This window comes from Macrobrachium rosenbergii, chromosome 25 (assembly GCF_040412425.1).
Source record: "Macrobrachium rosenbergii isolate ZJJX-2024 chromosome 25, ASM4041242v1, whole genome shotgun sequence".
Lineage (NCBI taxonomy): Eukaryota > Metazoa > Arthropoda > Malacostraca > Decapoda > Palaemonidae > Macrobrachium > Macrobrachium rosenbergii.
Window position 1 is genome coordinate 3,864,031 of NC_089765.1, and position 14,345 is coordinate 3,878,375.

Sequence of the window (14,345 nt, forward strand, 5' to 3'; positions counted from 1 at the left end):
GATCGCCTCTACGAGAGACGCTGACGTCAAAATCAGTCATCAGATAAATAATTACACGACTTTTAACAAACTGCGTTATAGGAAATATCCGTTCAGTATGGTGAGAGAGAGAGAGAGAGAGAGAGAGAGAGAGAGAGAGAGAGAGAGAGAGAGAGAGACGCAGGCATAAATTTATATACATATATATATATATATATATATATATATATATATATATATATATATATGATCATGGCTACAAAATGTCGCAATATCAAATTCACGCTATCTCAGGAACATCCCCGATGGGGAATTATCATCGAAGTCGGTAGAACGTCGACTGAAGTTGGTGGATAAGTATTTGTGTCGTGGGTTCGAGACTCGGCATTACCAGTCCATTTATCACTTATAAATTTCCCTTCGGTGATAATTCCCCATCGGGAATATTCCCGACGTAGCGTGAATCTGATAGTAAGCGACATTTGTAGCTTCATGATTGTACATAAATCATGTGTGATAAATATTTCATATATATATATATATATATATATATATATATATATATATAATAAATCACCGATGTGTGATAAAATATTTCATATATATATATATATATATATATATATATATATATATATATATATATATATATATATATATATATCATATTCATATTCTTACGGCAACAACAGCCATCACATTTGTTCAGCAGAATTACTCCACATAAAAATATAACATTTAGGGAATTTCGTTTATAAATGCAGCAGAGGAAAATGTAATAAAAATCGTTTTGCAGAACCTAATGTTCCAAAGAACGAGCGAGGGAGAAACATATGACGTTTTTACATTTTTTTTTTTTTTTGCACAAAGAATATTGCGCAATATTTCATCGCATATTTACATGAAGTATGAAAGAATCTTCCATTAAAATGTTTGGTGAATTTAACTGCATGACTGCTTGTATCTGGGGAGATTAATACATGTTGGTGTCAGTCGGGATCCTCTGGGCACCAGAAGAATTGGAAGACCCAGGGCTACTGGATAAAAACTATGAGAAGGCAGGTTGGATATGAGTGGAGATTTGTGGAAGTGAAAGTACCCAAATGCCAAAAGTAGTGGAATGTCACAGAGGGCCTTAAGTCGCACAGCACTGGAGTTGACAATGAAGACCTGATACTTGTGTGCGGGAAAAAAAAATAAAAATGGTACGTTTATGAAGTTTTATGGACATCTAAAAATTCTTGAAATTTCCTGAGAACCTATAGGTAATCACTGACATGCCTGATATAAGTGAGTAAACATGAATACTGATTACACGCAGCAAAAATTATACAAATGAATCAGCGTTAGTGCTACAAATTTTCGTTACATGGAGAAAAGTTTGTTTTCGCAAATTTCTGTACAGGGTTAAACTTTTGTCAATGGTGGTACAAAGGCAGATGTTCCGTTCAATTCCTGTTACGTAATCTTAATTCTATTTGGAATCAAAGGAATCGCAAAGAGAAATTCTGCGAGAAAATGGTGATGGAGGTTAAGTATACCTTAGTTTAACCAGACCACTGAGCTGATTAACAGCTCTCCTAGGGCTGGCCTGGATTAGACTTATTTTGCTTGGCTAGAACCAATTTTTTACCTAGCATCAGAATACAGCTTATTGGTGAAATCCGAACCACATTATAACGAGAAATGGATTTCTATCACCAGAAATAAATTCCTCTAGTTCTTCATTAGCCAGTAGGAGAGTCGAACGCTAGGCCAACAGCGTGCCAGGCGACAGCTCTATCCACCCTTCCTACGAAGAACTAGGTGATGGAGGTAAAAGATGCAAAACGGTATAGGGAGACACATGGGGAGGAGCGGGTCGGAGGGAAAAGAGGGGACATCTTTTATAGTTAAGGTAGTTACTGTAGTTACTGTAGTAAATATTACTGTCTATAGATGGAAGAAAATTCTGTTCATAATTACAACGAATGAATTCTTTTTGCAGCCTCACCTATACAGCGAAAGCTGCAATGGTCAGTATAATTACCATTATTCTAAACGCGGACTAAATCTCAGTTATGCGCATGTGCAACTTGGTACGCAAGCTACCTTACTTGAAAAGAGAAAAACAAAACCAGAAATAAAGTTGGAGTAAGATAAAGTAACAAAAGAACAAAGAAAAAGGAATAATTGAAAATGTATATATATACAGAATACATATATATTATGTATATATATATATATAACTATATATATATATATATATATATATATATATATATATATACTTGTCAAAGGAATTTGCTGTATAATCTCGACAGTTATAGAGAAGGTATATCGGTTAACATTAACATTACATTCCCTCTTGAACGGACAAGCCTCAACCTGCATAAGCAACAATGCCATAAAAATTTTCCCATCACCTTACATTATCAAGAATGTATGCACTCTGGTACTGGCACTGTGAAAAGGGTGTAAGGAATGAAACATTTTTGAGAGAAGAAAGAATTGAAAAACATAAATAATACTTGGTATTACCTTTGATTTCAACCTGCATTCTTTTGCAGCGCTTAAAAACCTTTCATCTAATACTGCAAAGAAGTTAGGACCATTTCATAAGGATTCTTATATCTACAGATGTGGTGATATTCATACCACTTACCGTAGATATATTTTGTACTACACTATTACTGAAGTCATGATTAATATGAATATTTGTGTTCCTTGTGGTAGAATTTATTAACACAAGGAGCACAAGCACTTATATTAATCATGACTTCAGTAATAGTGTAATACAAAATATATCTACGGCAAGTGGAATGAATACCCATTATCTGTAGATATGAGAATCCCATGAAAAGATCCCTAACTTCTGCAGTTACAAATGACAGGTTTTTAAGCGCTACAAACTCACAGGTTGAAATCATAGGTAACACCAAGTATTATTTGTGTTTTTCAATTCTTTCTTCTCTCAAAAATGTTTCATTTCTAACAACCTTTTTAACGTCTGATACTGACTGATTATGAAATTTAGGTCAAACAGACTCGATTATTCCCGTTTGTCCTCCCCGCACAAATTCTCGCTTGTAATTGGTTCTTAGCCACGTAAAATAAGTCTAATCCTTCGGGCCAGCCCTAGGAGAGCTGTTAATCAGCTCAGTGGTCTGGTAAAACTAAGGTATACTTAACTTAACCTCATTCTTTTATTTTTATGTCACAACTCTTCAACCCTGCTACGCACGACATTTACTTTGTAGGATACTCATTCTTACAGTTATTTATAGTTTTTTGCGCTCAGTCATAAGTACAATTGACCTTCAACTATTTTTACTGATATTTTGCAGTAACAGCAGAGTTTTCTCCTGCGATAACGATTTTCTGATTCCAATCTTCACTCATTCTGTGACCTCTTGCTAAAAGTACTTTCAGGTACCAATACGCATCAGGCAATTTCATTCACCTAACTATTAATTTTCATCTATACATCACTTTACATCCCACTTTTATAACGTTATTCTAACTTCTTTTTTTGTTACAAATCTTTTCTTGCATATATCATCATGTAATTTCCCCTGACAGCAGTTTGTCCTTACTGACACCAACGCATCAATCATACTGCCTCTAATCAACGACTTCTCGTGTTCCACTAACCTGCAACGTTTCCTTCTAATATTCTTCTGACGCATTCTTTTAAATTAGCACATTCCACACATTAAACACCGTTTCTGGAACATACTTTATTCATTCAGATGTATATAATAGACCCTTGCTAATAATCCACAGCGGAACAATCTTCCTGGCAGTATTATAGACGCCGATGCGCGTACGTTTGAAAAAGAGGCCGTAATTCTAACTTGGTCTGTTGCTTTTGCATTTACATATTTATCCGTCTGTTGATTGATGTCCATTGCTGTTCACCTGATATCTGCTCTTAACTTTCTCTTCTTTTCTCATACGGGCATTCTAGTCTGTGGAAGCTGGCTTTACAAGTTAAAGACCTTTCAGGCTTGTTTCATATGAACATTCACTCACTCTTAATTATAATATAAAGAATAAGACCAATTACATTTAAGTAACGATGATCTCACATATTCACAATTTTCATTTACTTCGATTTATTTTTTCAAATTTATACCTAAAACCCTTATTCATAAATGAGCATTCCGGTTCTTCTCTTCTAACAATATTTAAAGTTCTCTTTAAATGATCGTTTCATAATCCTTAGGTACATTATTCTCTTCTATAGACTTTCGAATTCCCATCGTAAGTGTCTACCTAAAACCCTCCCTGTTCTTTACAATTCCTTTTAGAACTCACCCTGCTCCAGTAGTTTTGGTTTTCTGTAGAAGAAAACTATTGCGATGGCTATTTTTCTGTCTGTCCGCACTTTTTCTCTCCGCCCTCAGATCCTAAAAACTACTGAGGCTAGAAGGCTGCAAATTGGTATGTTGATTATCCACCCTCCAATCATCAAACATACCAAGTTGCAGCCCTCTAGCCTCAATAGTTTTTATTTTATTTAAGGTTAAAGTTAGCCATGATTGTGCGTCTGGCACTGCCATGGTGCTAATAAATACATGCCACAATCTGGGTTGTGTGGCTGAAAGTTTCATGGGCTGTGCTGAGAGTTTCTGCATTATACGTCGCACAGAAAAACTCTGATTTACTTCTGTTTTATGATCTCTCTCTCTCTCTCTCTCTCTCTCTCTCTCGCCTTCTCTCTCTTCTGTCGACTTGATTCCTCTTTTTACACTCAACCCAATCACTTGTGCTTCCCGGAAAAGACTTCAAATTAATTAAAATCTTGAGGAATTGGCAAAAATATGGTCAAGACGTACGTGTTAATCTCAAAACATTGGAAACATCCAAAATACTGTGTAGAATACATTTTCAAAACATGCCACGCGAAATGGAAGTAAGTTAGAAATGCTCCAAAGTCTACTAAACTACTGGATGTAAAAGTACTTCATCACAACTGTTACATCTTCACAGTGATATAACTTTCGCGTCTCATCGCTAAGAAATCTCACTGCTAAGGAGCTAATGTATAAACAGATGGTCTTTCACATTCTCCGAAAATGTGCTAACAGTTTTTTCACTGGAAAAAAAAAAAAGAATCTTTCGGAGTCCTTGCAACCCAGACATTACCACGTCATTCCCAAAACCCACTCCTCTGTATTAAGACACTTCGGGAACATTCCGAACTTGACTCTACGTACAAACTTACATAAACTTCCCGAGCTATAAAGTGAGCCTTTATCATTCAAGTCACATGTAGTCATCCTCTTCCATTTGCCTCCCAACCCACCACCTCTCCTTCCTCCTCCTCCTCCTTCCTTCCCTTCCACCTTTTAAACACAATTCGGCCTCCCGTCCTACTATCAAAGCCAAGCATCCTGATCCCTGCCTCGGGAGGGCAACAAAATGGAGACGTCACACCAACTTGCGTCATCCTTTGTGCCTATTTTTTTGCCCTGTCGTCCTGGCTGTTTTTTGGCCGCCTCGAATAAGTTAATGTGAAGCGACACTCCACTGAAAGGCTCTTTTAGGAGTTCAGATCACCCATTTCACGCTGCCCAACCACGCCCCACCGACGCCTCTGTCTCAGCCAATCACAAAACCTGTTTCTAAAATGCCTACTTTCCCACTCAACGATATGAGGTATTTCAAAAGCCAGAGAATCTAGAAATTCTTTCCACTGGTCCTTCGAGTTCTGTCAGTGGGTGAAGTATGCCTTCATCGGCCATGAGTATCAGTCATACAGCCAAGGATGTGCTTTAAATGTTATTGCACTATGAACTTATCGTTCTGCTTATAAATGGACAAAAGCCAAAAACAAGGTGCCCATGTTTATGTTTAATTTAAACAGATTTCTACCGTTCTCAAAATTGTCCATGACCTTAGGTGAAGCATAGCCTTCACACGTTCAGTAATTAACAATCATTAATTATGAATAATTTTATTTAAATTCATACACATTTTAGATTGATATCCATTACCCACGAGGAATATTTTGAAAAACATTTTTGCTCCAAATGACTCACACATAACTAGACGATCTAACCATTAAACCGTTTTCAATACCTGTATAAAAAGTACTTCTCAAACAATTTCTCTCCTTATCTACAGACTATACTGAATTAAAGAAAAACCTCTCTCTCTCTCTCTCTCTCTCTCTCTCTCTCTCTCTCTCTCTCCTGACAAAAGGCAGACACTTACCGGATGAATCTGGCTCTTAAAGCATCACTACTGACGTAGTTGTTCACCTTACCTGCAAAATGTAAAATTCAAAACATTAAACACAAACGCACATGCAAAATTCGACAGAGATTATATTAGAAAACACACTTACCCTAAACGGGTTCTGAGAATGCTCTAGGCAAAACATCGTGTCAAGTGTAAAACCAATCTCTCTCTCTCTCTCGAATTTTTTGCTTCCAGACAGAAAAACTCCCCATTCTTTTCTCGTCAGTACCTGCTGGGCACCACTAATTTTCAAATATGTTAAAAGTCTTCCTAATTTATTTTTATAATTGTTCAGTGACTTATGGAATTAAAAAGAGTTGAAAGACATATCTGATTATGAAAGAAAATTAAATTTCAAATTTTCTTCGGAATGGAATGTAAAATTTAGGCCAGAGGCCCACCGCTGGTACCTATGGGGTCAATCAGCGCTGAAAGGGAAATTGAGAGTGTAAGAGTTTTAAAGGTGTAATAGGAAGAAACACTTGCAGCTGCACCATGAAACAGTTGTTAGGAGAGGGTGGAAAGTAAGATGAAAGAAAAAGAATATGAACGGAGGTACGGTAAAAGGAAAGAAACCGGTTGCAGCTAGGGGCCGAAGGGACGCTGCAAAGAACCATGAGTAGTGCCTACAGCGCACCAAGTGAGGTGCACTGACAGCAGTACCCGGGGTTATATTTTCATAGCATCTTGTAACCGTGCTCGACTTATCTGCCTTAAAAAGTGTCACTGCGTCCAAATATTTTTTTTCTTTTTCTGCAATGGTGTGATAGCATTCTGCGTCATTGTAATATTTATTTATTTTATGTTCTATAAAGGGGAAAAATGGACGATCTGATTCAGACCATGCTGTTGTCGCTGTCCAAAAATCTACGAACCTGGGTAATGCTGAGTGCCATTTATGCTATTTCAACTATAAATATATTAAATTGCCTACGTGAAATTAAAACATTTCAGAAAACATGTCATTTAAAGGTGATGCTTCGTAAAATATCACATTAATTTAGTCAACAGCACAGCATATTACAGAAAGCTCATTAAAAGAGAAAATAGCAAAAACTATTTCTGCAGCCCCCATCATTACAAAGCAAGAAGCCATTTTCGTTACCATATACATTATAAAGACAACGACCACAATGCAAAACAAAGTTTATTACTGAAAATTTTCCTAAATATCTAGCTCTATATTTCTTCTTCGCGTCTACTTTATAAGCAATTAGTCAATATAAAGTACATGCCTATCAGTTAGAGGAAACTGGCCTCCCAGGCAGTGATGGACTAACGTACAGAATAAAATGACACACCATCCGATGCAACGCTTAAAATACTGAGAATTTTTCGGAATCAAGTTCATAAACAAAAGTAAATTGAAATTTATTTTTGATTATGAGGAATTCTCTTCTATATTATAATCTTCAAGGATAAATCAAATTAAATTCTTAAAAAACACCTTTACCACGAAATAATGAAGAAAATAATGAAGACTAATTCTCGAGTTCCTTGCCTCCCAACAACGGGGGCGCCATACAGTCGGGCCTCTCCCCTCAAAAGATTTACAAATACACTATTTAAAACTTGTAAATATTTACAAATCTCGTTAGTCCTGAAGCCAAATGTTTTCACGGGTCATGAGGAGGGGCCTCTTAACATCAGAAATCTTCCTAGACACCTTAGAGAATTTATAAAAACGTTACAAAATTGCAATACCTATTTCGGTGCTCGGTTATATACAAGCTAATTATCCATAACGATATATTGTTTGGTACGCTCTGAGACTGGTTGACTGTCAGGCTTAAAATCATTTTTTTTCAGTCTTTTTAAAATTCTATAAAATCATTTTTATTCAGTCTTTCTAAAATTCTATAATCTTCCCTTGTTCAGAAGGCAGACAGCTCCTCTTTTGCTTCTTATTTTAAGTCCAGAGTTGAAAATAATGGTAATCTGCTATTCCCGTTGGCTTCCGCGAAATATAAAAGCAATCTGAATTTATACACTCAAGAGAAATAGATAATACAATATCAGACAATCTCTCAGATAATTTTTTAAACTAGGAGGGTGAAGGAAACATGTACCAGAAATTCAAGGTAAAAACGCATTCGCTTCTACGGAGACAATGCAGAACTTGATGGTATTGTAGGGTCCCACGTGGACCCACACACCGTCATCTCACCTGACTTGCCAATCTCCGCGCGCAAAACGTGCGGGCACAAGAAACACAGCATACGTCAGGCATCTTTTAAATGCATATCTTCTTTCATATTATTATCAGATCAAATGTTTTATTCTCACCGTACACATTACACAGTCAGCATTTTCAGCCATATGTAACATAGCTTCGGTCATACCTTGTATATCAAACAAAAATGATTGTGTGGTGACCTCTGTTTTCATTCGCCTGGTGTCAGGCGCCACATTTCCACTCGCAAGTTATTGACCTGCCTGTTTGTTGTCTGAATAAATTAGTAAGTCTGTAGACGCTGACTCTTATTCATGCCTTCACTACATTGGTGACCACAGAGATGACCAACCCAGCCAATCCCAATGAGACCATCGCCGCCGCCACCATATGTCTACCTCCATTCACGCCCCACAACCCAGAAGCTTGGTTCTTCAGGGCAAAAACAATCTTCCAATCAAAGAAAATCACCTCCTCAACACGCAAAGCCTCGAATTCCTACCAGACGACGTCTTCGAGCAAATTGCAGGATGGCACGCAGAACTTCAAAACCCCCATTACCTAAGAATTGCTGAAGGATCAGCTGAAGTCATCCTTCAGCATGCCACCAGCCCCATAAGCCAAGAAATTCCTCAACTACGCTGGGGCACCATAGGAGATGAGCAGCCATCCCACGTCTACAAACAGTTGCGGCAGCTCATCACACTACCCACCACAGACAGCCACCCTGAGTCATCCCTAGACCTTGTGAGACAGGTACTCCTCACAAGATTACCCCACCAAACAGTGGCAGCCATGCCCAATGCCTCCACCATACCAATCGAGGAATTCCTGAAATTGGTTGATGCAGTGCACGTGGCCCACAAAACAGCGGAGCCCACACAGCCATCAACAGCTGCAGCAGCACCACGACGGGCCCAGCAGTCAACCGACATGGAATCCGAGAGTGACCCAGAGGGACCAGCCACCCCCACCCACAAATGAAACTTCCCCAAGCAACTCATCAAGGGAAAGACCAGACAGAAGAAAGACGAACCACCAGAGGGGATGTGCTACTTCCATTAGAGCTTCGGGAAGAAAGCCGGCAAATGTGACAAAGGCTGCCTGTTTTAAAAAACATGCAAGAGGGTCGCACCCATAACCCATCCAACTAAACATCAGCAGTGGGAAGACTGGTTGCCTCCTAAGAGAAAATGCGCCTGCCCACAGCTGTCTTTCTTCCAGATATGAACATAGAGGCTCCACATGCTTCTTCATCAGGGACGAAAGGTCAGACACAGAATTCCTCAACACCAGGGCATGCAGGTCATTTGTGCCAACCAGTCTGAATGAAAGACTCAACCCCGCTCCACCTACCAACCTCCACATATCCACCGCCAGCAGAGCACCACTTGAGATGTACGGGAGGCGGGATATGAACGTGTCATTCACTGGAAAAGACTACAGTTGGACCTTAACCATGGCAGATGTAACGATAGCACAGTTAGAGCAGACTTCCTAACAGCACACAACCTGCTGGTGGATGTAGCATCAAAACACCTGACCCCAAAAACAACTCTGACATCATCTCGTCAACAGCCAGGCAAACGAACCACCAACACACCTACACCCACATCCATGTCGACATAGTGGGACCACTACCCTGTCCAAGGAGTACAGATACCTGTTCACCATCATCGACAGAAATACCAGGTGGCCCAAAGCAATACCAATTCAGCAACAGATGGCAGAAAACTGCATGAAAGCCATCATCAGATGGGTCAGCAGGCATGGAATCCCGCAGATCATCATGAGTGACAAGGGAGCCAGCTTCACGTCCACCCTGTGGAACGCCCTCACAGACAGTTTGGGGACAAAGATAGCACATGCAACAGCCTACAGTCCAGAAGCTATCAGCATCATCGAAAGGCTACACTGGTTGTTGAAAGCATCACTCACCGCCAGATGTCAAGGCGGGAGCTGGAGAAAGGAGTTACCATGGGTCTTACTGGGCCTAAGAACAACACTGCACGTAGCATTCAATGCATCTCCAGGAGAAGTCCTATACAGCCAAGCACTAACATTGCCAGCAGATGTCTTTCAAGATCAAATGAGCCCAACATCCTCCTCCGACACCCGAAAAGCGGTAGAACGGAAAATGCCAACCACGTGACCAGAGAAGTGTACATCCCCAGCGAGCTGAAGAACGCAAAATATGCGTTCACATAGGCAGACACACACACAGAGCCCCCTCTCTCCCCAGCCTACTCGGGACCATACCGTATCACCCAGAGACGACAAAAGGCCCACCAGATGACAATAGACAGCAGGACGACGTGGGTGTCTACTGACTGCCTAAACCCAGCTTACCTCCCAGAAACCGACCTACAACCATAGGCCTCTCCAAGGCGGGAGTCCTGTAGGGTCCGATGTGGACCCCACACACTGTCATCTCACCTGGCTCGCTAATCTCTTCACAGCAACATCTCTGGGGGCAATATGTGCAGACACAAAAAACACATCATGCGTCAAGCATATTTTATATGCATATCTTCTTTCATATTATTGCCAGATCAAATGTATTACTGACACCGTACACATTACAATGTCAGCATTTCAGCCACATGTATTATAGCTCCAGTCATACCTTGTATGTTAATTTATAAGCACATATTCATCTGTCAACAAACAAAAATGATTGTGTAGTGACCTCTGTTTTCTTTCGCCTGGTGTCAGGCGCTACATTTCCCCTCGCAAGACTTATTGACCTGTCTGTTGCCTGAATAAATTAGTAAGTCTGTAGACGCTGACTCTTGCTTACGCCTTCTCTACAATATCTTCTGTGAAAAGGAAGCCTGTTAACATAATCAACATAGTGATAAAAAATCGACGCAGGTAAATCTGGGCTTGGTTTCAAGTATGATTCCTTTTTCTATTTTTTTTTTTTTTTTTTTAGCAAGTTATACCTCACTCATTACCTAATTCAAGGGAAAAAGATGAAAATACTTTCTTCTGAAAACACGTATATTTTTTTCCCCTATCAATAAAATCTTTCCATCTCTAATTTCCTCCTAACATGTTTCTTCGATTTCCCTAAAACCTACAAAAATTCCTCAACCTTCAATAACATTGTTCAATGTCTTCATACGAAAGGTTCACAACTATATGCCTTATAAAGCATGTTCTATGACTCGTCTTCCGTGGATCTTATTTATCAATCGTATATCAACTCAAAAATACTGGTACTGCATCAGCAGAGGACAGAAGAAATCTGCCTGGTGAGGGCGAGTGAAGAATACTCTTCTTGAAAAGTTTCTCTTTGGTTTAGTGTACAGTAGAAGTTTGCATTCCCATTTTTCCTGCCGTCCTGGCTTCCCTCATAAAGGATAATTTCTGTCAAAAGAAAACAGCCAAGAAATGTGCCGATATTTACTGAAAAAATACATCCACTATTGCTCGATTCGTTGTCTCCTTTCTCTCCTCATAATGCCAAGTAATGGCATTCCCTACCAACTTTTGTTTTGCCTGACACCTATATAACTTTCCGATGGCACATCTTTTACTTTTCTGTTTTTTTTTTCTTTTTTTTAAGGGGAGGGAGGTGGAGATTGTTTTGTCCTAAGCCTAATTTTTTTTATCTCATTTCTCTCGCTTTCTTTTTCGGTCTGGGGCTATAAAAGTAATCATTCGTCAGTCATATTCGGCCTATATAAACCAGGGGTATGATTTCAGAGACAAGTAAGAGAGCAGTCCATGAAATTTAGGCCTTTTCTGGCTACTGACTCAAGAATGTACAAAAAAGATAAATGCTCTATGCCTCCAAAAACACTCGGTAAACATTCGCTGAAGCCACAAACAGACTGCCAAGTACCTACGATAGCACAGTCTCGCAACAAAATGTAGTTCAAGAATACTTTCTGATGTGTACGTCACTCCATCATTCTAACCTTTTCTTGACCTTTTTTTTCTTCACTTCTTAGATACCGTCTGACATAGATGTATTCTACTTGCAAATCAATATTCTTTCATACTTTCCACATGCCCAACTCACCTCAAAATACCTTATAACAATTTATAGTATGATCTACAATATTATAATAGGATGACAACAGATAGGCTCAAAAAACTTCTTCTAATAAAACTATTCTTCCAAGAAATATCCACTAGAAAACGTTGCCATGGACACTGCAAACTGACGATACATTTCAAAGAAAAAAATATATTACATGATTCAAAGAAACAATCACAAAAAATTGTTCAATTCCGCATTAATAATATTGCCAATTGCCAAAGGAAATCACAAAATATTTGAGGCTTTATTATTGATGACAATTCGCTTTACGAGTATGACCCCACTTGAGCAGGTAACAATTATCATGCCACTTGCTTTCAGAATCAAGAATCCTCTCTTACTTCATCATATCCTGACTTCTTAAATGACCTTCTCTTCAAGAAGCATGCAATAATAATAATAATAATAATAATAATAATAATAATAATAATAATAATAATAATAAAGTGAGTTATTTTTACATATTTTAGCAGTACAAAAATCTCCTAACACAGATATACATATGAATATATCTATGCTTAGAGAGAGAGAGAGAGAGAGAGAGAGAGAGAGAGAGAGAGAGAGAGAGACTATTTCAATCTTCCCCGTAAGCATAAAATAAGGTATAAACCTCGCGCCTTAAAAAGGGGTTCTCCTCTATGGTACACTAACACGAGGTAAAGACCTCTTCCTTCGTTTACCCTTGCTCTGCCTGGGCCCCTCCCCCTGTTTGGGGTGAAGAGAACCCCTCATTCCTGCCCCCCCCCCCCAAGAGATGATCCCTCAGTCTATGAACGTCACGGATGCTTCACCATATCAACAGCAAAATCGCCATGCACAGTCACCGTGCTCTGTTCAAATTTCGTCGTCGCCCATTTCCTGGGCCTGTATCCCTCCATTTTTTCCGTCAACACTATCTTTTTTTTATCTGGCTGAGCATTATCACATTAACGCGTCTATTACCTTCTCTCTCTCTCTCTCTCTCTCTCTCTCCCTCTCTCGCTCTCTCTCTCTCTCTCTCTCTCTTCTTTATTTTCCCTTTTTCCTCGCTCCCATTTTTAATTCATATTCTTCAAACCTTTTCACCACTACATCTAGGTCTTCAGCTGATTTGGCTTCCATGCCTATATAGTTTTATATGTAAATAACCTCTTGGAAAAATTGACGGAACAAGTCCCGTTTACGAAAATCAGGCTAGAAATACATTCATAAAAATCTCATCATAGCATGAGTCACTAAAATGGCGAAGAAATCCTCTATGGCGTAAATGTAAATATATATTAGAAATGAATATACAAAACGAGAGCTTTCGAGAACCTGCTCGATTCTCTTTCCCAATCTCAATCAAGAAGGAGACTCAAGCAGGTTCTCGAGAGCTCTCGTTTTGTATACATATTTCTAATATATATTTACACTTACACCATTGTGGGTTTCTTCACCAATACAGACACTGATATCTGAAGTGACCATTTTCAGTGTAAATTTAGTATACTACAAAAAAACAACAAATAATATGTGTACATTATTTTTCAGGGCTTCATATTATTATTAACATAAAAATCTCTGTATCCTCTTCAGTGCTCATGCAAACATTACGTGCTCTCAGTCCCGAATTCTGGTCACCGAACTACGCAGCATTAGAAGAAAAGAAAGGGACTCATTTTATCCAGCTTATACTTTGAGAATACTTGCTACAACTAAGCTGCATGAACATCTTATAAAAAAAAACCACGGGAAGGAAGAATTACCTAAGAAAACCCATTGTTTGCCACTTTTCATCGGCCTTAAATCAATCCTATAAACGTTAAAAATACTGATTGTAAATGTAACCTTTCAATATGATGACACTACAAAAGACATGCTTATAGTAAATTGTACTCACTAAGATAGTACATTGTTTATAGAATCCCATGTACGAACTGTGATTCATTTTAT

At 38.8% G+C, this 14,345-nt stretch overlaps 1 protein-coding gene across 1 annotated transcript; it reads left to right on the plus strand.

Moving 5' to 3' along the window:
* Positions 1-9,360: 9,360 nt before the first annotated feature.
* Positions 9,361-10,532, plus strand: LOC136852110 (uncharacterized). The gene is made up of 3 exons (XM_067126561.1): positions 9,361-9,464; positions 9,605-9,862; positions 9,959-10,532. Exons 1-3 carry the CDS (start codon positions 9,361-9,363, stop codon positions 10,530-10,532), a joined length of 936 nt encoding a protein of 311 aa, XP_066982662.1.
* The last annotated feature ends 3,813 nt before the right edge of the window (positions 10,533-14,345 follow it).

What these genes read in the sequence shown, in the direction of transcription:
- LOC136852110 (XM_067126561.1), top strand. Translation starts at nt 9,361, where the DNA reads ATGAAACTTCCCCAAGCAACTCATCAAGGGAAAGACCAGACAGAAGAA. An exon ending in GAGCTTCGGGAAGAAAGCCG is followed by an intron (nt 9,465 to 9,604) that starts GCAAATGTGACA and finishes TCTTTCTTCCAG; the next exon opens with ATATGAACATAGAGGCTCCA. An exon ending in GCAGATGTAACGATAGCACA is followed by an intron (nt 9,863 to 9,958) that starts GTTAGAGCAGAC and finishes TCTCGTCAACAG; the next exon opens with CCAGGCAAACGAACCACCAA.